The following is a 23,610-nucleotide window of genomic DNA, read 5'->3' as shown; positions in this document are numbered from 1 at the left end:
CAGATGCTCTTTAAGCTACTTCAGGATCTTAGTGTTTGCCTCGTTAGTAGGTCAGTGGAATAAAGTGTTTCCTACGTGCCCAGTCTGTGTTTATAAGAGGCGTGTATGTGTGACTTTTGAAAATCATACTCTGAGTGAGGAACTGTACACCCAGGAGGTTCGCGACAGCTCTCGATGCGGTGCGACAGCTTTGGCATATACATCCATTCTCAATCGGAGTTACCTCCTTTTGGAAAATGAGGCCCTAAGAAGGACAAAGCAAAGAAGATGAGGGTGCTCCCCCCAGGTTTGAACTGGGTAAACAGGATGAACTGAGATCTCAGCTGTTTTGTTTGTTTGTTTTTAAAGATTTTATTTATTCATGAGAGAGATAGAGAGAGAGAGAGCTCGAGCAGGGGGAGCAGCAGAGGGAGAAGCAGGATCCCCGCTGAGCATGGAGCCCGATGCGGGACTCGATCCCAGGACCCTGGGATCATGACCTGAGCGGAAGGCAGACGCTTCACTGACTGAGCCCCCCAGGTGCCCCTCAGCTCTGTGTTATTTGTCGCTGTAAGTGCTTCTGGTTTCCATGACCTCCAATGTCCCACCCTTGCAGAGAAAGCGGGTTACCTTGCACGAGCCGGCCTCCTCTGTAGAGATGAAGAGCCAGTGCTGCCTCCAGGTTCTCAGCCCTGATGAGGTGGGCGATTTCAGATGAGCTCTCCAGGTCAGCGGCATCTTTCAGAAGACATACATGGCCGGCAGCTTCTAGATGGTCCCTTTACCAAAAAATATAAACAGAGAAAGAAAAAGATGAGGGCAAAGGATAAATATGCCCCAGGTGGCTACTGGGATGAACATCTTAAATCAAAAGATTATTTAAATCAAAAAGTTAATAAACTGTATCTTCTGAATTGTCCTGTAGGGGCAACCCTCCTAAAATACAGGACAAGGCTCACCATCACCGGCAATAATGATTCGCCCACCAGTGTCTCATCCCTGGGACCTCAGTGGGGACCAAGGCCAGTGGGATGAGGGTTAATTCAGCCCTGAGACAAAAGGCACACACCGATAGTGTTCAGTGGCATTTGCTGGGCCAGAAAGCTCCTTTTTTTTAATTTCCTTGTTTCCACATTTTTTCTCCTGTCCCTTAATTATGGATGATACTCAAAGTTTGCTTTTAGGCATCTGAAATTCAGTTCTTAATAAAGACTTCCAAAGTCACCCATTATCATAGCTTCCAAAGATATTTCATGGCCTTTCCATTCTACCTCCAAAATATCTTTCAAGAACATGTCTTTCTTCTCATCCTGGTTTAGTTCCTTGTAACATAAATCTAAAATACAAATCTAATAAAAGAAATTTTCTGAATGATGACAGCATGAGCAAAATCAAAAGATAGGTAAGAAACTGAGAAAAACTACTTAAAACACTTAACAGAAAGAAAGAAGCTAATTTACTTAATAAATAAAGAGTTCTCATAAATCAATCAGAAGAAGAAGAAAAAAAAAAAAGTAACAACTTGATGGCAAATTAGGGATGGACCTAAAATTGTGGGCCCTCAAAAAAGAAATTCAGCTGGGCTTTTAGATACAGGAAATGGTGCTGGACTTCAGTCATCTTTTTTACATAGAATATTTGTAAAGATCAAAAGTCTGCCTAAGGCTTCGTGAAATAAACACTCCTGTCCATTACTCTGAGCGGGTAAACTGGAACAAACTCTTTGGTGGGCTGTGAAGCCGCAGCTAGGGTACTTCAGATGCACAAACTGTCACCAAACACCTCCACTTCCAGGAATCAATTCCCAAACTACCCTTGGATATGCGTGCAAAAACACGCCCCCAAGACAAGGCTCTGCAGCTGCGTCTCACTTCCCAGACTGGACACAACCTCGGTGCGTGTCAGCAGGGGACTCGCTGTATTAGGGCACATTCGACACCATCAAGCTCTGCCGCCATTAAAGGGATGCAGGAGGTCGCCGTGAAATACAGGGGACTCCTGAACAACGTGGGGGTTGGGGCGTCACCCCTCCACACGCAGTCAGAAATCCACATGTAACTCTGACTCCCCCAAAACTTCACTAACCGCCTCCTGCTGACTGGAAGCCTTCCCACCAACATAAACAGTTGATTAACACAGATGGCGCATGTCATACGTATTACGTACTGTATTCTTAAAATAAACTGGAGAACAGAAAAGGTTACTTGGGAAATCATAAGGAAGAGAAAATATATTTATAGTCCTGTACTGTATTTATAGAAAAAAACTCCACATGTAAGTGGACCTGTGCAGTTTCAACCCCGAGTGGTTCAAGGGTCAAGTGTAATTTAGAATCAACGCCAAGAGAACGTCATTAGTGAAGAGCGAGGCAAGTGAAGAGTATTTTGTGTGTATATATATATATATAGTATGTGTGCACGGAATATCTGTAGGACACATAAGAAATAGGCAGCAATGATTATGTCTACGGAGGAGAAACGGACACGCCCTTTTGTGGGTTTTACGGACGGGCAGATGTTACATTTTACAATTGTTGGAGGCGTGTGTGCCCCTTACATCAACGAACCCACCCGGGCCTCCCGGGGTAGCCAGCTCAGCGTCAACTCTGTGAGAATGGGGCCCGAATCTGCCTTGCTTCTTGAATGAACTGATGGCTGAATGCGTCTCTGGGATCAAGTCCAAACGCCTTAGCCGGGCACGCGGTGGGCGCCCTTCACAGCCCGCATGCCGGCCACCCCCCACTCCACCCACCTTAGCTCCAGACCCGCTCTTCCACTCGGAAGATGCCCAGTTCGGCGTGCATTCTGAGTGCCCATGGCCACGACTGTCCATTTCTTAACGCGAGCTCCTGTGAGATCCCACAGCCCCCGCTCCCACCACACATCTGTCCCCCCACCACCATCATGTGGAGTCTGTCTTGCTCAGGATCCTTCACATCGCACTTAGGCTTCCATTACAAAGCCAGCACGTAGGTGACCATCAAGTTCCCTGAAAATTACCCTCGAGCATCTCTAAAATCATCCGGAAGTTGCTCTAGTACAAAGTCCAAATCCAACATAGCCCTTCTTTTTTTTTTTTTTTTTTTTTTTACTCCAGCCATAAAACAGATTGTTATTTCTTTAGCTAGGTGAATTAGCTGGCTTGCATTTAGGGGCAATAGTGTACAAAACAAATAAGGATAAGAATAAAAGAATGAAGGAGCTAGAATCTTCAAGCAAAGTGGTCATAAAATGGCCAAGTTGTTTGCGATGTGGGAGCCACACACAAGCTCAGGAACTCCTGAGGGAACAGCAGATTCAAACATCTTGCTCACACCCACTCTGGGGAGTAGGGTGAGCATCATCACCTGCACTACTCTGCAAATGATAATTGTTCTCTCTCTCTCTGTAATTAAATGCACGATGCTGCAGCTGTCCCTGGGCAAATAAGAAAAGTGGAGATCTTGCTTAAGCTATTGAAGTACAAGGAGTATCTTGATCTTATCATTTCCACTGTTAATGCTGATCAATCATTATCAGCCGGGAACACTGCCCCTCCCCACCTCACCCCACCTCAACTCTTCTGGAAGGGCTGTGAGCAAGGGACAAGCAGAGCCAGCTCGCATCAGCCTCAAATTTAGTATTTTACAAAAATAAGAATCCAGCCTGCTTCTGAGCATGGGTGAGTAATTGTTATTCCATTTTCTTAAAACTCTAGGAAATGAGAAACCAAAAACAAATGTGTTGATAAATGGAAAAGAAGCAGTTTGATTTCTACTTAGAGAATCCATTCCTGAGAGATTTCTGTCTTATGCAGAATTGATAAGATAGGACATATGGAATGGAGGTGGTTAGGTACATATAATGGGTTGTTCTTGGTCTTTTAAACATATTTTTAAATGGCATTTCAACACTAATGTTATGATCTTATAAATATTCCAAAATAATTTTTTTTAATCTTAATTCTCTATGACTAAGAGTTTACCCTTGTTTCTGGTTGACTTTTAATGTCTTTAAGCTGCTCTGTCCCTCTTCCTTCTTTAAGTGATCATTTGATTCAAATAAACTCTGTGAGCACCTAATATGTCTAAGGAGTTCTGGTTTATTTGAAGGCTTTTTTTTTTTTTAAGGTTTTACTTATTTATTTGAGAGAGAGAGAACACGAGCGGTGGGGAGGAGCAGAGGGAGAAGCAGATTCCTCGCTGAGCGGAGAACCCGATGCGGGACCTGATCCCAGGATCCTGAGATCATGACCTGAGCCAAAAGCAGATGCTTAACCGACTGAGCCACGTAGGCATCCCGACTGAAGGCTGTTTTGAGAAGGAATGCATCTCTCACAAATTAAGAGATCTTAAGCATTATTTGGCAGTTCTAGGAAGAGATGAACCTATCTGCACATGCCCGACTCCAGATTCAATAGGATTTACCTGCTTCCACTGGCTGAAAACCATCCTCTTTAACTGAGGGAATAGAGAACCTTGATCATTTGTGTGTTTAACTTATGCAAACTTGCATAAACTATGATGTCTGGATTAAAAAAATTGCAGGAGGAACTTAACGAGGGCAGGCGACACACTGCATTCTGTTCTATCCCCATGTGACCCTGCGTGACCCTGAGATGGGAACAGGGCCCTAGTACTCCTCGGGGCTGTCTCACCCCGTGGGCCCGTCAGAGTGCGAGCCCCCGGCCAGGCCAGTGACACAGCACAGCACCTACGGGGAGAAGCAGGGATGTGGTTTCTGGTGGGGGACAGTCGGCGGGGCTGGGGTAAAATGGTGCTCTCCGGACAGTATTTCAAGAATTCCTGATGTGTAAAAGAAATCATGCTGGTCTTGGAACGATGAGGGTGCTCATGAAGACGGAGGCCCTTGCGTGACGGCCTGCACAAATTCACAGGCTCCAGTTTGGAAAGGTGAGCTAGAGAGGACACTGCCCCCCCGTAACCTTCTGTGGGTTAAGTGAGGGAATCACACATCTGCGGGACAGCGTGCTACTTAGAAGAGTGCTGCCAATGTGTTTTCTAAACCGTAAAGTCTATCTACCTTTTAAATGGGATTCTGGTGCGCAAGAGATTACTGTGGTGAAGCCAGTCTTTTTAAAAGAATGCAAAGTTCCATGAGAAAACAGGCAAAATGACCAGATCAGGAAGTGTCCCAAGCCCCAGTGTCTGCTGAGATGGGGCTAATGAAGTGTGAATGGCAGGGGGTGGGGGGAGGCTAGTGAAAACCAGGAGGCGTGATGAGCTCGCCTGAAGAGAGATGCGCCAAGTGTAAAATATGCACACGGCTCACTAATAATTTCTGTAGTGAGGACATGTTGACATGATATTTGGAAATACTGAGTTCAAGAGAACATATTACAATTAATTTTATCCATTCCTTTGTGCTTTGTTTAATGTGACCACTAGAATACGTAAACTGACAGGGGCATTCACGCTGCTTCCATCCGTACCAGGCAGACACGCTCCGCACCATTGCCGGTTCTCCCATTTTACCGAGAGGATTGGTATTTGAATTTCTATGGAAAACTTCCTGATTTTAATGTTCCCAAATGTATTTCTTGCTCCTTCAGTGCCAACATTTGTTATTCCCTTAAATCTTCAAAAGTTCATGGACGTCTGCCGTCTGCTTTCCCCTTTCCTTTATGAGAATTAGTGAAGCTCTCACACCTACCCTATCTGTGGCCTTTGGAGTGTGCATTCCCAGGTCCCCTCTTCCCCAAACCCAGAATGTCCCTGTCACCCATCTGAGTGGGAAGCGCCCTAGCCCCAGGTAGGGGTGCTCCTGCTGGCTCAGGGCAATCAGAGCACCCCAGCTGGCTGTCCTCCCACCACAGACGTGCAGCTCTGGACTTGGGGGCCCTCACTTGCACCTGCAGAGACTCAGACTCTCCTTCTTGCAAGGCCTGACATGGGAGGTGCCGGCAAGGAGAACCCAGCAAGAATGGGAAGTGGACCCCAGAAGGGGCAAGAAGCAGACTCCTGTCCTTAGCATCTTAGGTGCAAAATCAAGCCTGAAGACTGCCCCACCTCCAGACCTTTCATAGGATAAGCCGCTAAATTCCCTTCATTGTCCAGGCAGTTGGGGTTGGGTGTCCACTTACTCAAAGCTGAAAATCTCTGATACCACTGCAGACAAGCAGCTTAGAGCTTTTACTGGCGTTTGATATATAACCTGCTTGCTACATCCAGCTCTTAAAAGTCATCCAGTCTCTGACCACAATCGTATCTTTCCCCCAGGCTCCTCAATCACTCCAACCACAAAGACCTCTGACCTCAGAGAGCTCCCAGACCCGGCTTCCACCCCTGCCACCAGCAGCCCCTCCTGCGTGTCCTCCCAGCCCCACGAGGATTCCTTTTCCTGTCGGTCTAGTGAGTTGCTTGTCAATACCTTAACCCCTCCTCTGCTGGCCTTTAGTAGCGCCCGAGGTGTGTCTGGCAAGGCAAGCCCAGGACGCCCCAGCCACCCACCTCCTGGTGGCTGCCGCTGCAGTGACATGGGAGAGTGCGGTGGGTGGGACGGCCGCGGCCCGGGCCCATGATTTCAGGGACCCCTCGCATCACCGGGGTGGCTACCCACTCTTGGAACTTGAACACGCCCCTCCCTTGGCTCCCCCAGAGCCACCTGCTTCCCAGCCCCATGTGTGCCCGTCGCAGCCCTCGCTCTGACACGCGTGGGCCCCACTCTGGGCCAGAGGCGTCCCCGGGGTCAGACGGGCACACAGGGCGTGCTCGAAGCACACAGCCACCCGCAGGCCTGTGGCCGCACTCCATGAACACGGGGCTGGGTGCTCACCGGGCCGCAGAACCAGCCCTCTCCTCTCCCAGGCCTGCGGTCCTGTGAGCGCTCCGCGTCCAGAACCCTCACCATGGCTCCACCTGCCAAGCCAGCGAGTCTCGGGCCGCACTCGGGTGCCTCTGCTTCTCCCGCCCCTGGGCCTCCGCACACATGGTTCCCATGGCCGGGAATGCCATTCCCAGCTATCTCGGTCCTCACCGAGCTCACCTGCCGGGCTCCGGCTTAGAGAGTCATTCACTACCTAGCTCATCCATCAACGTGTGCACTATTCCCTTCCACTTCCCAAGTGGCCTCCACCCAGGGATCGAGGATGGGACAGACATAACGCGGCGCCCACCCCTGGAACGCCTCGGCTATCAGAGGGTTTGGCAGTGATGCGTACGCACAGTCCTCGGGAAGGGCCGCAGAGGGGGGGTCCCATTTACAGGAGCGTGCAGAAGAAAGAGAGCCATGCAGACGGAGAGCAGACGAGTGGGGGCTGGGGCAGCTGGTGAATCAGACCGCAGCGATGACTGCGTGACTTTACGAATATACTAAAAACCACTAAATTGCACACCTTGAAAGTGTGAATTTTTTTGGTATGTAAACTATATCTCAATAAAGCAAACTGTAGGAGAAAGAAAGAGCTATTTCTCAGGGGAGCTCCCCAGACCCTCCAGAAGGCCTGCTCCTTTCATCACCCTGCACTTCTTCTTCACTGATCACAAGGCAATTAACTGAGCCATTTCTGCAAATATATGTTGTTCGTCTGCCATGCAGGAATGCTAGAACCTTCTCTGCAATCACCTGCTGAGCACAGAGCTGATGGCCGTGTGCTCGGGAGACGGAGGGCACCCTCGGGCACCATGCCCTACTGGAGACGCTCAATAATAAATACTAGCTGAATGAAAATATTAAGTAACTTTCAAAAACTATTACTTGAGGGGGAACAGCGATAAAGCCTTTTCCTACTGACTTCACAGACGTCCGAAGTTTCCTTGGCGTCTGCTAAAGAAGAGCTAGAAGCCCAGGGAACTTTCCTTCGGGCTCTTCTTCCCAAGGGCCGGGCGATCACAGCAGAATCCAGAGGTCCGAGGAGCAGCAGCGGCGGGGATGGCAGTCGGCCCTGGCCTGGGTGCGGGCCGCTCTGCATTCTCCGCTCCGTCCCCGTCCCCGACACGCCTTCCCACACCGCGTCTGTTTGTTTCCGTTGCCCTGCGCACCTGTTCAGAGGGAGGACGAGAACAAGCGGCCGCACCCTGGGCTCCAGGCCAGCTCCCCACGTTCGTACAGATGCCAACGTGTGCATCCACGGGCCGCACTGACCCTCAGAATTCCCTCCTCCGACCGGAGCGGCCTGACCCCGAGGGGCTTTGCCGACAAAACCGCGGGCCTGGCGCCGGTACTCTGGCGAGCACCGTGTACGACGGGGGTCAGAAACCCTTTCCTGGGAGCGGCCGGAGACTGCGTACCTTTGGGTCCCCATCCAACTGCCCAGCTCTGCCACTGCCGTGGGGGGATGGGGAGGCGGCAACCAGCGCCCCAGGGCACCGCCCTGTCCCCCAGATTTTCCTCACGAAACAGCCACTGCGTCTGGTTGGCCCGTGGGCCCAGCCCGGCCCAGCCTTGGCTGATCAGTCCAGGGCTCTGCGGACCAGCCTCCCACCGAGTTCAGCGCCCTTTCAAACTGTGGACCCACCACTATTTCTCTACAACAACTCTGTGAATATTTTTTTTCACATCCATTACTTGTGCAATTTATTTCTGCATCACCCGTGAAGTGAACTTTGTTCTCTAGAGAACTTTGTTCCCCAGGTTCCTGACCCTGTTTTTAACTTACCAGAGCAGCTTTTCCTTGAGACCTTTGTTGTTAGGAACTGACCTGAACACATCTGCCTGACTCAGAGGCACTATCAGGGTCACTGTCAGGTTCTTCTGGAAAGTGGCTGCAGCTGCAGGGGATGGGAGGGGGGCGGGGAACGCGGTCCCCTCGCTGGGCCACTCTGAGAGCCAGACCAGCCAACCCGGGCGGTGGAGTGTGGCGCCGCAGTGGGGACAGGGGCGCAGGCTCCCCGACCTCGTGTTCACACAGGGGCCCCCTTAGCCCTTCCAGCAAACCAAAGACCCTCAACAGCGATAATTATTCCTGAATGCCTCACGCTAACGAACAAACCCTCTAACATTCGCAGGGCTTCAGAAGCCACTCCAGAAGGAGGTGCCCGATGAGGGTATGTGGAAAGGTGAACTAACAGCCGCTGGGCCAGGCACAAGGTGAACGGACTCTCCCACCTGGCACGCAGGCCTATGGGAGGGCAAAGTGCTGCAGAGACAATAAAACAGTCACTCTGCTTACCGATCCCCACACACACCGTTCCTCCCACACACCCTCCTCCCAGCTGCCGCCTACACCGGCTAAACCACTGCATCCAGCAGGACCCACAAAACACGGAGGCTGCCCGGTGGCCTGGCCCACGTCCCAAACCTGAGCCGCAGTCGGCCAGGAAATGCATCTCTGTCGAGGAAACCTAACACGGGCCAGTCAGGCTCCTCCAGCTTGGTTTAGCCAGCTCACCTGCCCGTCGCCGGCAGGGCCTGCTAGCTCTAGAGGAGCCCCAGCCGCCCAGCCAGCAGGCCTGTCCCTGCCGAGCCGCTTCTAAGGCTCCATGAACCTCGCTCTAGCCCCAAATCCCATGGAAGTGCGACCGGCTGGTGAGGCAGGGCACCCCTGATCTGTGGGTCGTTTTCCCTTGAATAAAGGACATCAAACTCCTTACTAAATAGTTGTGGTTTTGTCATTTGACACACTCCACGTTCAACAGCCAAGCCCTGTTTCCTTTACTTCTGAAGTATGTCAGGCCCAAATGCTCACCTCCTCTGCCCCCCCATCCACCCTCCAAAACACAGCTCAAACGACCTTCTTCAAAACTGGATCGCTTTTGGGGCACCTGGGTGGCTCAGTCGTTAGGCGTCTGCCTTCAGCTCAGGTCATGATCCCAGGGTCCTGGGATCGAGCCCCGCATCGGGCTCCCTGCTCGACGGGAAGCCTGCTTCTCCCTCTCCCACTCCCCCTGCTTGTGTTCCCTCTCTCGCTGTGTCTCTCTCTGTCAAATAAATAAAATCTTAAAAAAAAAAAAAAAAAAAACTGGATCACTTTTGGTGGCTTCATTCTGTTCGTGGCCCAAAACCGCAGGTCCCGGATGACATGGGTCCTGCCCACGTCTCCAGCCATGTCTACCCACTCCACCCAGAGTGGGGTTTGTCTCAGCACTACTGACATTTTGGGCTGGATGAGTCTCCGCCGTGGGGGCCATCCTGGGCACTGTAGGGTGTCTAGTGGCACCCCTGGCCTCTACCCAAGACACGCCAGGGGCCCCTCACGCCCAGCATGACAACCAGACATTGCCCAATGTCCCCCAGGGGCAAAATCATTCCTCCCTCCTCTGCACATCCTTCCAGCCCCGGATCCCACTGGGCATCACTCATCTAGCGTATTTGGCATTGCTAAGGCCACACAAGTCAGATACGGAGAGGACTTGCTCTCCCCCTTGATCCCACCTGCTGGCCCTTCGCCTGAGACACCCATCCTCCCTTCACACCAGCCCGTGCCCACCTGGCCAGTTAAGGTCCATGGTATCATGAATCGCTCACACTTATTAAATGCATACTAAACACTGAAAATGTATTAACTCATGTTTGATTCTCGTAACAAACCTGTGAGGCAGGTAATAGCATCCCCTCTTCGCGGGTAAGAACACTGAGCGGCTAAGCATCTACGTAACCTGGCCTCCATCTCACCTGCTGGGGGGCCCGCACGGGAAGGCGGGGAGCCCTGCTCTGGAGCTCGTGTCTTTCATCAGTCTGTGATGCCCAGAAGTCTCTCGCACCTCTAGCCTGGGAGGGGTCGCCTGCCTACGTGCTCCCAGGGCACCTGTACCTCCCTATCCGTGTACTCATCATGATCCCGCAATGCTATTTACGGACCTGGCGTTAATTTACAACTACAAACAGATGCCCAAGAATGGACCCACGTCTTCTTTTTAAAAGTCCAATCTTATCTAACTCACACCCCTCCTCTGCTAGACTGAAGGGAACTCCAATCTTATTCATTTGGGGGGCTCCCTCCCCCACGGCCCAGGGTCACTTGAGGGCTAGAGGGGTCTTTGGCAGGGAAAGTGTGAGGAGATGCTCTAGCTCCACAAGAATGTCTGTCACCATAGGAACCCCTGTCCCCTCCCCTTCCAGGACACCTGGCATTCTTTCCTCAAGGAGCCTTGGTTTTCACAGGACCCAAGATGTCTTTGGCAACTACTGATTTTTCCTTTTCTGCGCTCCCTCCAGAGTGAAGGGGAGACAAGGCTGGCTCTGAAGAGACCAGAGCACAAAGAGCCCTTGTTGTCACGCTTCGTGCACAGCCAGGAAAACCAAGGACAAGCAGCTCAAGGGGCCTGCACCCCCGCTAAATGTCAGCGGTCCCCATGGCCACGCCTGCCTACTTCTCCTAATGGCCCTCTGGCTGGGGGCGCCTAGGGGCCTTTGGAATATTGGGGTTCATATGTACAGTTCACATCGGGAGCAAATGTTAAACAAAGAGATGCTTTCTCTAGTTCCCTAGCAGGATCTGGCATCTCTCTCTGACCCCCCTTCCCGGCACTGCCCCCCCCCCCCCACCGGAAGCACTAGGTTCCAGAGGACCTGGCCTTCTGCTTCTCAGGCTTGTCAACCTCGGTCTGGCCTCAGGACCTGTGCTCTTGCTGTTACCTACTCCCGAACCATCTTCCCAGATCGGAGCGAGCTGCTTCTTTTGGTCACAGAGGTCTGAGCTTAACTATCACCAAGTCAGAACGGCTCCCAGCCCGGCCCGCCTGTGGCCCTAACCACCATCCGAAACTGCCTCCTTTAATTCTGCGGACTCCCGTAGTCTGTCTCCCCTGCTAGAATGTGCTTCATCAGCGCAGAGGCCGCAGGGCACTTCCTCCCGCTGTGTGCCCATGAGTGAAAGCAGGGGCACTGAAATTAGACTTAAGATAAACCTGTATGCTGAAAATCCTCGTTGTGAAATCCTAATCATAAACCTCAGAAAACTGATTTATCCTCTGTCAGTCATTGCCACTTATAATCTGGAGGAGAACTGTAACATCTTTAAGTGGAAAGGGATATTAAAGGGTTGGCTTTGCCCCAAGTCGTTCATTTTAATGATGGGGAAGCAGACCCACCGAGGGGAAGTAAGTTGAGAAATTTCATGAAGCAAGTCAGTTAAAAACAACCACCACAACTGTCCATTAAGCTTCAGGCACTAATCTGGTCTGTGCGTGCCCTGAGGGGCTTACAGTGCAGAGAGGAGAAGAGAAAAAACACAAATAAGCATATGACAAGATCATTGCAGCAGAAGGTAAGTGTTGAGAAGGTGAGCACACAGGAGGAGGAGGATGGAACAGGGTATGCTGGGAGCGGAGGAGGGAGGCCCCCGCGGACAGCAGGGCCCACCCGGAGGACGAGGGAGGCCCCCGCGGACAGCAGGGCCCACCCGGAGGACGAGGGAGCGCTGGCACGTTGGCTGCACCCTGGGCCTGGAAACCCTCGCCAGCTCCAGGCTTCCAGGAACCCTCCTTCGCACTCAGGGTTCTGCACGCACGGCACTTGGGCGGGAGGCCTCCGCGGGGCCTCCCTGCCTGAACCGCTCCCGTGCGCGAGCAGCCCTAACGCTGTTAGGTTACACGCACTGCGTCGGTCCCGCAGACATGCGTGCGCGTCTGCTGGCTTCTGCCCCACGGCAGTGTCGGCGTCACGCACACCTGACCTCGGCTCTCCTCCTGGGTCCCCAAGCCTAGGGCGCTCCGGACGCACAGAAAGCATCAGTGAACCAGGCGCGGAAGACGTGCGCGCGGAGCAGCCCGGCAGCCCCTGCGGCGCCTTCTCCCCGCCGTCCTGCCCCAGTGCGGGGTCCTACGCGGGGTCCCCCCACCCCGGACAACCCCAGAGGCCGGGCCCTGCGCGCGCACGGCCCCCACCTGCCCGCGCCCCCGGGTCCGCCGCCGCCTCGCGCCCGCCCGGGCCCCTGCGCGCCGGCCCGTCCGTTTGGGCGCGCGGTCGCGGCGGCCCCAGCGAGCGCCCCGCGCTCACAAGGCGATGCTCCCCGGCGCCGCACCTACCGGACGCGCTCGGCCGTGACGGCGTTGCCCGTGTGCCGCCGCAGTACGGCCAGGAACAGGAGCCGCATGCCGCCGTCGTCCCCGCCGCCGCCCGGCCATCGGCCGCCTGCCGCCGCCGCCGCCGCGGACCTGGCCCGGAGGCGGGGGCGGGAGCGCGGACCGGGGCGGGGACGCGGACCGGGGGGAGGGGGACGGGGGCGGGGACGCGGACCGGGGGGAGGGGGGCGGGCGGGCGCCCGGGCGGCGAGCGGTGGCGCTGGGTCGGTCCCGCCCGCCGCTCCTGAGGCCGCGCCCGCGCTCGCCGCTCCTGGCACCGGGTGCCCGGCGCGCGGGAAGCGGGGGGAGGGGGTAGCGCGAGGCCGCTCCCACGGGGACCGGGGCATTTGTACATGGACCGCTCCCACGGGACCAGCACCGGGGGGGGGTTCCTCGGGTCCCTCCCAGGGGAACCAGAAGAGATCACGGGTGGACTGTAGGTCTGCTCCCTTGGGGACTGGCACCGGCGGTGATTTTGGGTCCCCTCCCACAGGGACCGGCGGCAGCGGGGACTGCAGATGCCCTCCCTCAGGAACCACGGACGGCCTCACCGGCGCCAGGGTGCTCAGAGTCTGCCCCGGGGTGTCAGGACCAGGGTCTCTGGAATGGCTTGAAAAATCAGAGATGTGGCAATCCTAAACCATTTCCACCATCCACTAGATCTAAGAAGGAGCTGTCTGCCCCTTCAGATGTGTTAAAAGATAAACTGAGGCATAGTAAGATTTATTCAGTTTATTTGAGCCAAAGTTGACCCCATGGAGCACTACTGAACTGGAAATGGTTGCTGGGGGAGGGGCAGCAGCTCCAGGAGAGACTTTCATACGGAAAATGCTGAAGCAAAGGAAGTATGTTAATTGGCTCCAGCTGAAAGCCTGGTTGGCTACTTGTGATTGGTTGTTCTGAGTTTCCACTTGGGAACCCAAACCCTGAGGCACGGACAGCGCCGTGTGGTGGCTTCTGTAGGCCGGCACCCAGGCCTCGGAGTCCCACCGGTCTCGCCGCCTGGTTCGATCTGACACGGGGCCTGAGCTCTTCAGCGCACCACGGTGGTGGAGGCTCACTTCAATTCCTTCATGATCTCCACCTGAATGTGAAGAAACTCAAGTGTATTTCGTGGCTCCACCGTCACCAGGGACCCAGGCTTCTACGTCCAGCATCGCAGGGTCCGGCCTGTTCTCAACAGGGCCGTAAAGTGCAGCCCATCCGTCAAGCTCCAGGCAGCAGGCAGGGTGGGCACAAGGGTGCACCCGACATGGTGCCTTTAGGAGCTCCTCCTGGAGTCACACGGCCGAGGCCTTTATTTTACGGAGTCCAGGACCCCATCTTCCATCCACGGCAGCCGGGAAGTAGGGTCTGCTAGCTGGGCGCACTGTCCCCTGCATCCAATGGTCACTAAGAGAGAACACAGGTCCTGAGGACCTGGGTGTGGACATACCTTTTTCGGGGCAACCACTCGACCCACTAACTGGCCCATTTCAAAAATGACTGTGTGTATGAAGGCCCTGACTCCCGCACAAGGGACTCTTTATTCCCCACTTGTACCCCCAGGGCTCTTTGTCTCTTCCCCTATACTGGTCCCAGTCTGCATAATAATCAGCAGCCAGCCCCTTCGTCTCCAGGGGTCTGAGCGCAGTCATGCTCCAACTTCCACTTGCCTGGGACCATGTCGTGGGTGGAGAAGGCACTTGGTAGATGTTTGCTGAATTAAATGAAATCACTGACTGTGCACTGCTGTGAAATTTTATTCCTATGATAATGCATTCCTGATTTTTTTAATGGAAGTCAGTGCTGCAATAGGATTTCCTAGGCTGAAATTCACTTTTATTGGATTTTTCTGAAATATGCCTGTAAGGTAAGAGGTTCTGACATATCTTTGAGGGCCCATTACTTTATTCATTCATTGCTTCAGCTTACCCATTTATAAGACGAGAAAGACTACACAGTATCATAGCTAATTAGTTCATTTTGGTGAAGTCTTTTATGATTCTCCCAAGTAGATAATAGAAAAGGGTACAAAGACAAAAAATGTGTTATTATGGGTTAATATAGAAATAATTACTGGGGGGGGCACAGCTAGAACAGAAAAGGTTGTAAGCCTCTCATAAGATTTCTCCAGATGCTTCTAATATAAGGGTCTTAAAATAGATGTAAAGCAAAATCTGTTTTTTCTTTCATCATAGTGTTTACTCAGACTATTTCTCTAGTTCATGGCACCAAGGAAAATGAAAGTTTATTATCTACCCTGTATAAAAGTGATAGCATTTCAGGGGAGAGCACCGTGGGCATATTGACTTTAGAAATGGCTCATGATAAAAATCAGCACCTGACATCTTTTTTTTCTTTTTTTTTTTTCCTTCATGACATTAACAAGTGGGGCACTCTCCTTCTCTTTTTCTAGCAGATTCCAATCTCTGTAGGATCATTCTTCCCCACCATACTGAGAACTACAACTATGGGATGTGTGTGTGTGTGTGTGAGCGGGGGGCGGGGGAGGGGGAGACAGAGAGGGAGAGAGATCTTCCTAAATACAGAAGGCGCAGGCAGAACTGTTACGCTCTCTTCCTGTCTTTCACGGACAGCACTTGAATGTGACCAAATACAAAAGCAAGCTGTTGGTCTAAAGTAACTAGTTTCTTCCAGTCTTGCTTAAGGAACATGGGGAAGTCAACCAGAACTAAACGATTTTCCCTTTGAGCTTTTGGCAAAAAAGTGGGCCTTTCTTCCCTTGCTGTGCTGAAGGTGGGGTGTACTGCGTTCTTAGCTCTGCAGTGCAAGGACGCTCATCCCAAAGCTTCTCCTCATTGCCAACGGGGGCAGGACGTCTGAGAGCTCTGCTGCAGCTCTAGGGCTTCATGGTTCTCACGATGCGGGAGACGGAGGTCCCATCACTGCGCATCAGAGGTTAACTGCTGCTAACAACACCCTGTTGTAAGTACTGACCCGTGTTTATTCTTTTAAACTTTTCATTTACTATTTTTTTTTAAGATTTAACTTGAGAGAGAGAGAGGGAGCATGAGCATGTGAGCAGTGGGAGGGGCAGAAAGAGAGAGAATCTCAAGGCAACCCCCCACTGAGTGCAGAGCCTGATGCAGGGGTCTGTCTCATGACCTGAGATCATGACCTGAACCGAAATCCAGAGTTGGACACTTAACCGACTGAGCCACCCAGGCGCCCCTTTTTCATTTATATTACACACTCACATATGATTAACACAGATAACATCACACACAATCCCACTGCCCTAAGATAACCACTATGAATACTTTGGTCTCAAGTTTTTCCAGACTCAATGAACAAATCATGGTGCCCATCACACAGCTGGCAGTGCCCTGGGCACTCTCCAGTATCCCTCCCTCAGTCCTCCCCCTGACCCTAGGTGGCAGGTACTACTGTCCTCAGCACTTTACAGGAGATACGGGAGATTTGAGAAGGTACACGTCTCCCAAAGTGGTGCGGACCGTATAGGCTCCACAGTCCCTTCAGCCCCGCCATACAGACCCAGGGACACAGCACCCTGTTGTTGGTGACGACTCGCATTGCTTTGCTTTGTGTTTGTTATTTCATTACAAAAAGCAAAAATGCCTTATATGGGTTTTTTGTTGTTATTTGCTTTTTTTTTAAAACTTAATAATCGTGGTAGGCAATTTCCCCCCCCTTTTTTAGTGAGTAAAGCGACAGAAGTTTATTAAGCAAGGATACAGAAAAAGCTCTCAGGAGAGGGGTCCCGACAGGGTTGCCCCATGGCAGGCAACATTCTAACATGGCCCTAAGATTTCCAGCCTCCTGATTTATGCCTTCTTCCAGTTATTCAATCAAATGCCCATCCAGGTGATGAGGTGAAGAGAATCTGTAGATTAAATTTCCAAATCAGTCGCCCTTAGAATAGGGAGGTCGTGCAACGTGAGTCTCACCCAGTCACTGAACGGCGCTGGGCATTTCCTGATGTCTCCAAGACGCCGGTGTGAGGGATCCTCTGGAGCCTCTGCGGCTGGCACTGGGGCCAGAGGCGGCCGGGTGCACAGAGCGCGGGTGGGCTCAGGGCTGCAAGCAGCGGCCAGCTGAGAGCCAGCAGGAAGTGGGCCTCTCCCCACTTCACGGGACTGCATCAGCCGCGATCCCAGGAGCCACAAAGAGCTCCAGATGAGACCTCAGCCCAGCCCACACCTTCCCTGCCGCTCGAGGCCCCGAGCCGGGAACCAGCCCACAGCTGTGAGCTGACCCGGGTGCTGCCTGAGCCGCCACACAGTTGTGGTAATTTGTTTTGTAACAATAGAAAACCAACACAGTATATCTTGAATGTGTTCCACCTCAGAATCCTGCATCATTTGAATGACTACATAGTATCCCAGTGTACCCATGCACTATAATTTAATCAGTGCCTTGCTATTTCCTTTTTTTTTTTTTTTTTTGCTCTTTGAAGCAACACTGTGATGAACATTTTACAGCTCCGTCTCTGCATGCATTTTTAAATTCCTAGCAGTGGTACTGCACATTCAGAGTGTAGGCAAACGTGGTTTTGATATAAACAGTCAACTGCCCTCTAGAAACGTTGTACCAAATTTACCTCTCCATTGACCATTTATGAGTACCCTCACTTGACTGCCCAACAATTGCCAACACTGACTATTTTTCAGCTCAAGTGACATGTCCCCTCTTTCTGCATTTTTAAATTACTGGTGTAACTTGACTTTTCTTTTCCCCTTGAAGGGCATTTTCTTCCTGTGTGTGTGCGTGCATGTGTATGTATTGCTTCTATTAGCTGGAACTTTTCCAATTGCAAGGGACCGAAAGTCACAATTGCTTAATCAGAAAGGGAAGTCATGGGCTCACAACTGAAATGTCCAGGAAAAAAGCTACTTTAGGTGACAGGCAGAACCTGGACCTGGAACATGTCTTTTTCAAACAAGGTCTTTCTCTCTTCATCCCTACTCTTTTCTGAGTTGTTTCATTCCTAAGTTTTATAAGATGGCCCCTGGCAACTCTAGGCTTATTATCTTTAGAATTACAAATCGAGCAGAAGGAACAGTTCATTCCTAGTCCTCCAGAATAAGTCAAGGGATCAGCTCTGATTAGACCAAAATGGGGTCCGTCTTTGAGCCAATCACTGTAGCTCAACAGATGGAATCCTGACATTGGATGGGCTTAGATCACATGACCATGATCACAGCTAGCCTAGGGGACAGCCAGTCCTGCCGGCACCACCCCAGGAGCTGAAAAGCGAGGTGCCCCTAGCAGAAGAGATGCTGAGCAGCACCAGAGGACCGCTCTCTTCTACGACGCCCGAACATTCCACTTTGCCAGTTTTATTTATTGGATATTTACCCAAGAAATCTCGTAAGATTCCAAGAACTTATAAAATAAAGACATTAACTTTGTCATACGTATTTCAAGTATTTTTAAAGTTTGTTTGCTGCCAACTGCACTTATCCTTTTTTATGCAAATAAGTTTTAAGTTTTTATGTAACCAAATCAATTAATGTTTTCTGTAATGGCTTATGGCCTTGGTGTTAGGCTTAGGAAAGCGTTCCCTGCCCTGAGATTTTCTGTTTGCCAATAGTTTCATGTAATGCTTTTGATAGAAAATTTATGCTGGAATTTATGCTGGTCTGAAATGTGAAGCCTGTTTTTCCCCTGTGTATAGTCGCTCACCCCAACAGAATTCACTGAATAATCCCTTCTTTTCTTCATGTGTTGGGCATGCCCTTAGTACCACAAGCTGAATCATTTCACACACATGCTTTAGTGCTCGTCCTTCGTGTGCATCTCCACGGACCTCTTCTGTAAGGCCCAATCTAAAACACGAACATGCTGTGGCTGCTGGCTGTTTTAACACAGCGACAGGAATGGAGATATTTACAAGGAACTGTAAGAGTGGGAATCGAAAGAGAATGGGCAGGTGCGGCCCCATGTCTTGCACTTCTTCAAAAGGAAGGAAGCAGAAGTTCCTTTTCTCTCTCCTCCCTCCCCCTTTCCGTCGGTTAATGCCTGCCTGTTGCAGATGTCTCATGGCTATTTAAAGCACAGGAGAAAAGGAACCCAAGAAGTAGAGGTTGCTACTCACAAGGGTCGAAGAAAACGAGTGTTTGAAAAAAGTCAAACCAAAACCCATCTTCCTGGCCACACACTCTCATCTCCCCTGTAAAAATAAAACGCAAGTCATTCTGAAAGCTGAATTAATTCTCACAACAGCAGGTTAGTGTGACTTTGTTTTGGGCTCAAGAAAATAAGGCCTGACTCCATCCCACAGGTTGACTCTGTTTTTACTTCTCATATTTTCTGCTTTTACCTACATGCTTTGCAGCCAGACAGAACTGTGACAACAGGGACTCCCAGAAATAACCAGAACTTACAACAACTTTGTGCCCGAGGAGAGTCAAGAGATGGACGGATGGCCTGACTTTAATGCAGCTGATGCGTCACGCCGTGGCCTGGCGCAGAGACGTGCTGGGCCTGTCGTGGTCCCTGGGATAGAACTGGGGAAGCAGGACAGCAGAAGCATCGGCCACGCGTACTGACACTGAGCAGTGACGACAGGTGGAGAAGGGCTGGTTAGTGATGTACAGACGGCAAAGGACGTCCAGGATGGCCACTTGGAGACCCACGTTTTGAGAAAGCAGAAGCTATGAGCCAGCAGATAGAGCTGTATGGCGGCACAGGATGAGCCACGCAGATGTGAAATGAGAAGCAGAAACACCGTGAAAAAGTCGACGGCCCCTGAAATGTCCTCGGTCCCCACTGGTTTCTGAATTCACTCTATCAGAAGGCATCTCCTCTGGGCCCTGCACTGAGCAGGGACAGGGGACAGGGTAGTGACGGAGAAGGAAAGGTCCTGCATCAGAGCAAACGGTGCCTTCCAGTCCACACCACAAGCGACCTTGCAGTAAGGTCCTGTTTCCCAGAGAGCCCTTGAGGTGAAGGGACTGCTCACAAAACTATACTTTGTAAGACCATGTTACCTTTCGTCCACACGCCAGCTGTGTGAGTTAGGTCATGTACTTATTTATTTGAGGTGTAAAGGAGAGACTCCCACGATTACTTTCAGGAACAGGGGCATATTCCAAGTTTACACCATAAAATGGTGAGAGTCAACTTACATCAGCTCTTTAGCACTATCATCGTTGGAGCTTAGCACAGGGGCTAAAAACACACTGATTATATGGGCCAGGCAGAAACTCTACGAGCAAACTGGACCAAGTGTGAGGGAAAAATCAGGCTGCCCTCTCTTATTCTTTTATTTTCCTGCTTGCCATGACAGGTGGCTTTGGGCTACAAGTAACAGAAAACCCAACACAGTGGCCTGAACAGTGTCAGCTTTATGATCTTTACTATCTGACTTCTCCCTGATTCTCCACGTGCCGTCCACGTCCTGAGCTGGCTCGGCTCATGATTGTGAGGCAGTTGCCAGCAGCAGTGAGGGCTCCCGGCTCCTGAATTCATGCCGGTTTGGAAGAGTGTGTCTCCGTTGCAGTCATGGAACAAGAGTCCTTTCTTTTGGCTGACTGGGCCAATTTATGTCATTTGTGCTCTGCTGGGCCCTGGGGGAATGTCCTGTCTTGAATGGTTACAGTCTGGGTTTCCACACCAGTCACTGTGAAGAGGCAGGAGAGACTAGCGTTGGTTCTGAATAGTCAGATCCAGAAACAAAGATGAAGTTAGCTTTTCCTGAGCTGCATGGGTAGCTGGTGGGGAGCAAGGGGAGGGGGGGGCAGCACAAATTGAGAGCAGAAGGCCAAATGGAATCCTGTTTGGAAGCACAGGAGGGTGCACACTGCACGGTCGTATAAGGCAGCGCTGTCGGACAGAACTTTCTGCAGAGGTGGGGTGATCTATACTGTGCTCTCCACCGTGGTAACCACCAGTCACAGGAGGCTCTTGGGCACCTGAAATGTGGCTGGTGTGACTGAGGCACACAACTTTTCATTTTATTAAACTTGTAGTAATTTAAGTTCAAACTGCCACACGTGGCTACCGGCTAGTGCACCAGACAGCGCAAAGAGAGAAGAATTCTCCGCGGTAAGAAAATAAAGACAACAGAGAGTGAGCGGGCCTGAAGTAAGCTGGAGAGTGTGTGCCCATCAGACAGTGACTGCTACCTGGTGTCAGCAGATGACGGCCGTGGGAGAGGACAGGTGTGTTCTCATCATCCGATGCTGCCTATCAATCCTGCCCTGAACTTAGGGGTTCAAAATAACAAGTATTTCATTTGTTCACAATTCTGCCAACTGGGCTGAGGCCCAGCTGGGCAGTTTCTGCTGGGCTTGCTGTTGGTGACTTGAGTGGCTTCCTTGGGCCGGCAGGTCGGCTGGGATGATGGGGACCTCCTCTCAACATAGTTGCAGACTCTTCTTCGACACGTGGTCTCTCTGGCAAGGTGCCTGGGCTGCTTCCATGGTGGTTCAGGGCTTCCAAGGCACCAAAGGAGAAGCTGCGAGACCTTCCTAAGGCTCAGGCCCAGACCTGGCCAGGGATACTCTGCCACATTCTCAGAGTGGTTTTTACAAAACACTGCAAACAAACCAAACCACTTCTTCCTGCTGGACTGTTTTTGCAACTTCATGGTGTCAGAGACTGCAGGGTATACCCAGCTTCTCCCCAGGACCAGGAGCTGCTCAAAGTGCCTCAGGGTACATCCTGACCTCCGTAACTGCCACCCCCACTTTATTCACTTAGCTCTACACTTCTCAGCTGAGATAATCCAACTGAGTTAGTCTGCGTCATCCAAGATGACACATCTGCACTAGACAGAGCTTCACACTAAATCATCACGTGAACCAAGTCAAATGGCTTCACTTTTACCCCCATATTTACTCTGCACTTTGCCAGAGAGTGTCAGTTTTATCAGTCTTTTAACAAATACTTGGAGGATCTGTCTCATGTTCCAGCCAGAATGTGGAAAAAGCACTGCATTGTACTAGGAATTGAGTAAAAACCCTTTATTTAAGACTGAGATCTACTGCCTACTAGGTGTGTGATCCTGGACAGAAATCTTACGTGCCTTGCCCTTCAGTTAAATTAGGATACTAATGTACACTTTAGAACATCAGGGGAGTCTCAAAAAAAAAAAAGAAAAGAACATAAAATGCTCTTTTGGCACCATTTAAAAATCAACAAATATTCATTCATTCATTCCCACATGTATTTATCGTTGGCGGGGGTTGTGCAGTTTCTTGGAATACAGTAACGGACAAACAAAATCACAGCCCTCCCAGGTTGGAAGACAGATATTAAACCATTTCACAAAATACATAATCATTAATTAATACGGTGTTGTGAAGAAATCGAATAGGGTACCCTAATGACATATGAAAAGGGATGTGCCCTGTTCTGGGGGGAACAGAAATGTGACATTTGAGCTAAGGGCTGGGGATGACTGGCATTAATGGACTGGGTGTGAAGGTCCTACACTGGCGTTCCATGATCCCCTCTTTAAATATTAAGTATTTCCTGCCTGCTGGGGGCATCAGTCTAGGGGTCACTCACTTAGGAACATAAAGAAGTGAATACATGCTACTTCAAGGAAGGACGTCTTATCCAGGTGACCTACCTGCAAGCCCACTGCCCAGGGAACGGCTCCACGCTTCTCTCAGCTGGCCGTGAAGACAGAGGCAGTTAGAAGCACTGGTCCCGCGCTAGTCCCATCACTCAGCCGTGGGTCCCACGTCGGAAGCCACGCTCGGGCCAGTTCTTACGGACACTGCTCCGCTCCCCCATGTGCCGGTCACTGTTGCAGGTGCTCTGGGCGCGGTGAGGAAGAAGACACATTAGAACCCTGCCCCTGTGGAGCCAGGACTGTGGGGACCAGTACACGCCGGGGAAAGGGGCGAAGGAAGACACAAAAACCGCGGCAGGCGCCACGGAGACACCGCAACAGGGCACTGGGCCGGGGGCGGGACCCACTTTAGACGGGACGGTCGCGAAACGCTTACAGGCAGGGGACCCCTGAGGGTTGAAGGGAAGCGGGAAGCCATCCGTGTGACAAGGACACAGGCTGAGCCTGGCTTCTGGGACAGCGGTCCTTCGTGGGGACCACTGGGAATGCCTCCCGACAGCGTGGCTGCCAGCCCGGCGAGCGGCGTGGAACCGGCACCGGCGCACGGCGGAGGCCAGGGGTGCCGCTCGCCGTCCACCGCGCACAGGGCAGCGCACGACACGGAACCATCAGCCCCCGAAGTCAGCCGTGCGCCTGCAGAGAAACCCCGTCCCGGGGCGCCAAGGAGCCCGGGGCAGGCGCCAGCTTCGCAAATCAGCCTGGAGAGCGGGCAGAGTCCGGGGCCAACAAGGGCCTACGTTTCCGTGGCCGGGGGCTTGACGCTTGGCAGTGCCAGGCGCCATTCCGCTTTAAATACCGCGGGTGGGAACGCCGGGCCCGCAGCGCACCACTCACGGCGGAAGCGGGGCCCACCCACCCCCCGGCCGGGCTTCCGGCCAGAACCGGAAGTCCCGGCGGCTGCGGCCAATGGGGGCACCGGGCGGGCGGGCCGAGGCGTGGCCGGGCAGGTCTCGCGAGAAGGGCGGCGGCGGCGGCAGCCAATAGGGACGCCGCGGGGGCGGGCCGAGGCGCAGACGGGCGGGTCTCGTGAGAAGGGCGGCGGCGGCCGGAGCGGCTGTGGCGCGGCGCGGCGGGCCGGGCGGCGGCGGGCGCATGGAGGGCGCGGCGGGCGAGCGGGCGCCGCTGCTGGGCGCGCGGCGGG

At 52.2% G+C, this 23,610-nt stretch overlaps 2 protein-coding genes and 1 long non-coding RNA gene across 6 annotated transcripts in view; 1 reads left to right on the top strand and 2 right to left on the bottom strand.

The window, feature by feature from the left end:
* Positions 1-13,012, bottom strand: part of GLT1D1 (glycosyltransferase 1 domain containing 1) — a 77,599-nt gene extending 64,587 nt beyond the window's left edge. For all 4 annotated transcript variants that reach the window (XR_004298356.1, XM_032396398.1, XM_032396399.1 and 1 more), the window contains exons 1-2: positions 12,884-13,012; positions 610-758 (exon numbers count right to left, since the gene is read on the bottom strand). Coding sequence is in view for 3 of the 4 variants with exons in the window: in XM_032396398.1 (XP_032252289.1) it covers positions 610-758; positions 12,884-12,951 (217 nt within the window). In the remaining variant the exon portion in view is untranslated. The remainder of the gene's footprint in view (positions 1-609; positions 759-12,883) is intronic.
* Positions 13,013-16,579: 3,567 nt separating this feature from the next.
* Positions 16,580-23,332, bottom strand: LOC116626847. Its single transcript, XR_004298357.1, has 3 exons — positions 22,846-23,332; positions 22,464-22,654; positions 16,580-21,424 (listed from the first exon to the last, which is right to left on the bottom strand). It is a non-coding gene; the product is annotated as an uncharacterized LOC116626847 (long non-coding RNA).
* Positions 23,333-23,561: 229 nt separating this feature from the next.
* Positions 23,562-23,610, top strand: part of SLC15A4 (solute carrier family 15 member 4) — a 28,300-nt gene continuing 28,251 nt past the window's right edge. Inside the window, exon 1 of the mRNA XM_032396378.1 lies at positions 23,562-23,600. Coding sequence (XP_032252269.1) covers positions 23,562-23,600 — 39 coding nt within the window. The remainder of the gene's footprint in view (positions 23,601-23,610) is intronic.

This window comes from Phoca vitulina, unplaced genomic scaffold (genome assembly GCF_004348235.1).
Source record: "Phoca vitulina isolate PV1807 unplaced genomic scaffold, GSC_HSeal_1.0 scaffold91, whole genome shotgun sequence".
Taxonomy (NCBI): Eukaryota; Metazoa; Chordata; class Mammalia; order Carnivora; family Phocidae; genus Phoca; species Phoca vitulina.
This window is presented reverse-complemented; position numbering and strand designations above follow the sequence as displayed.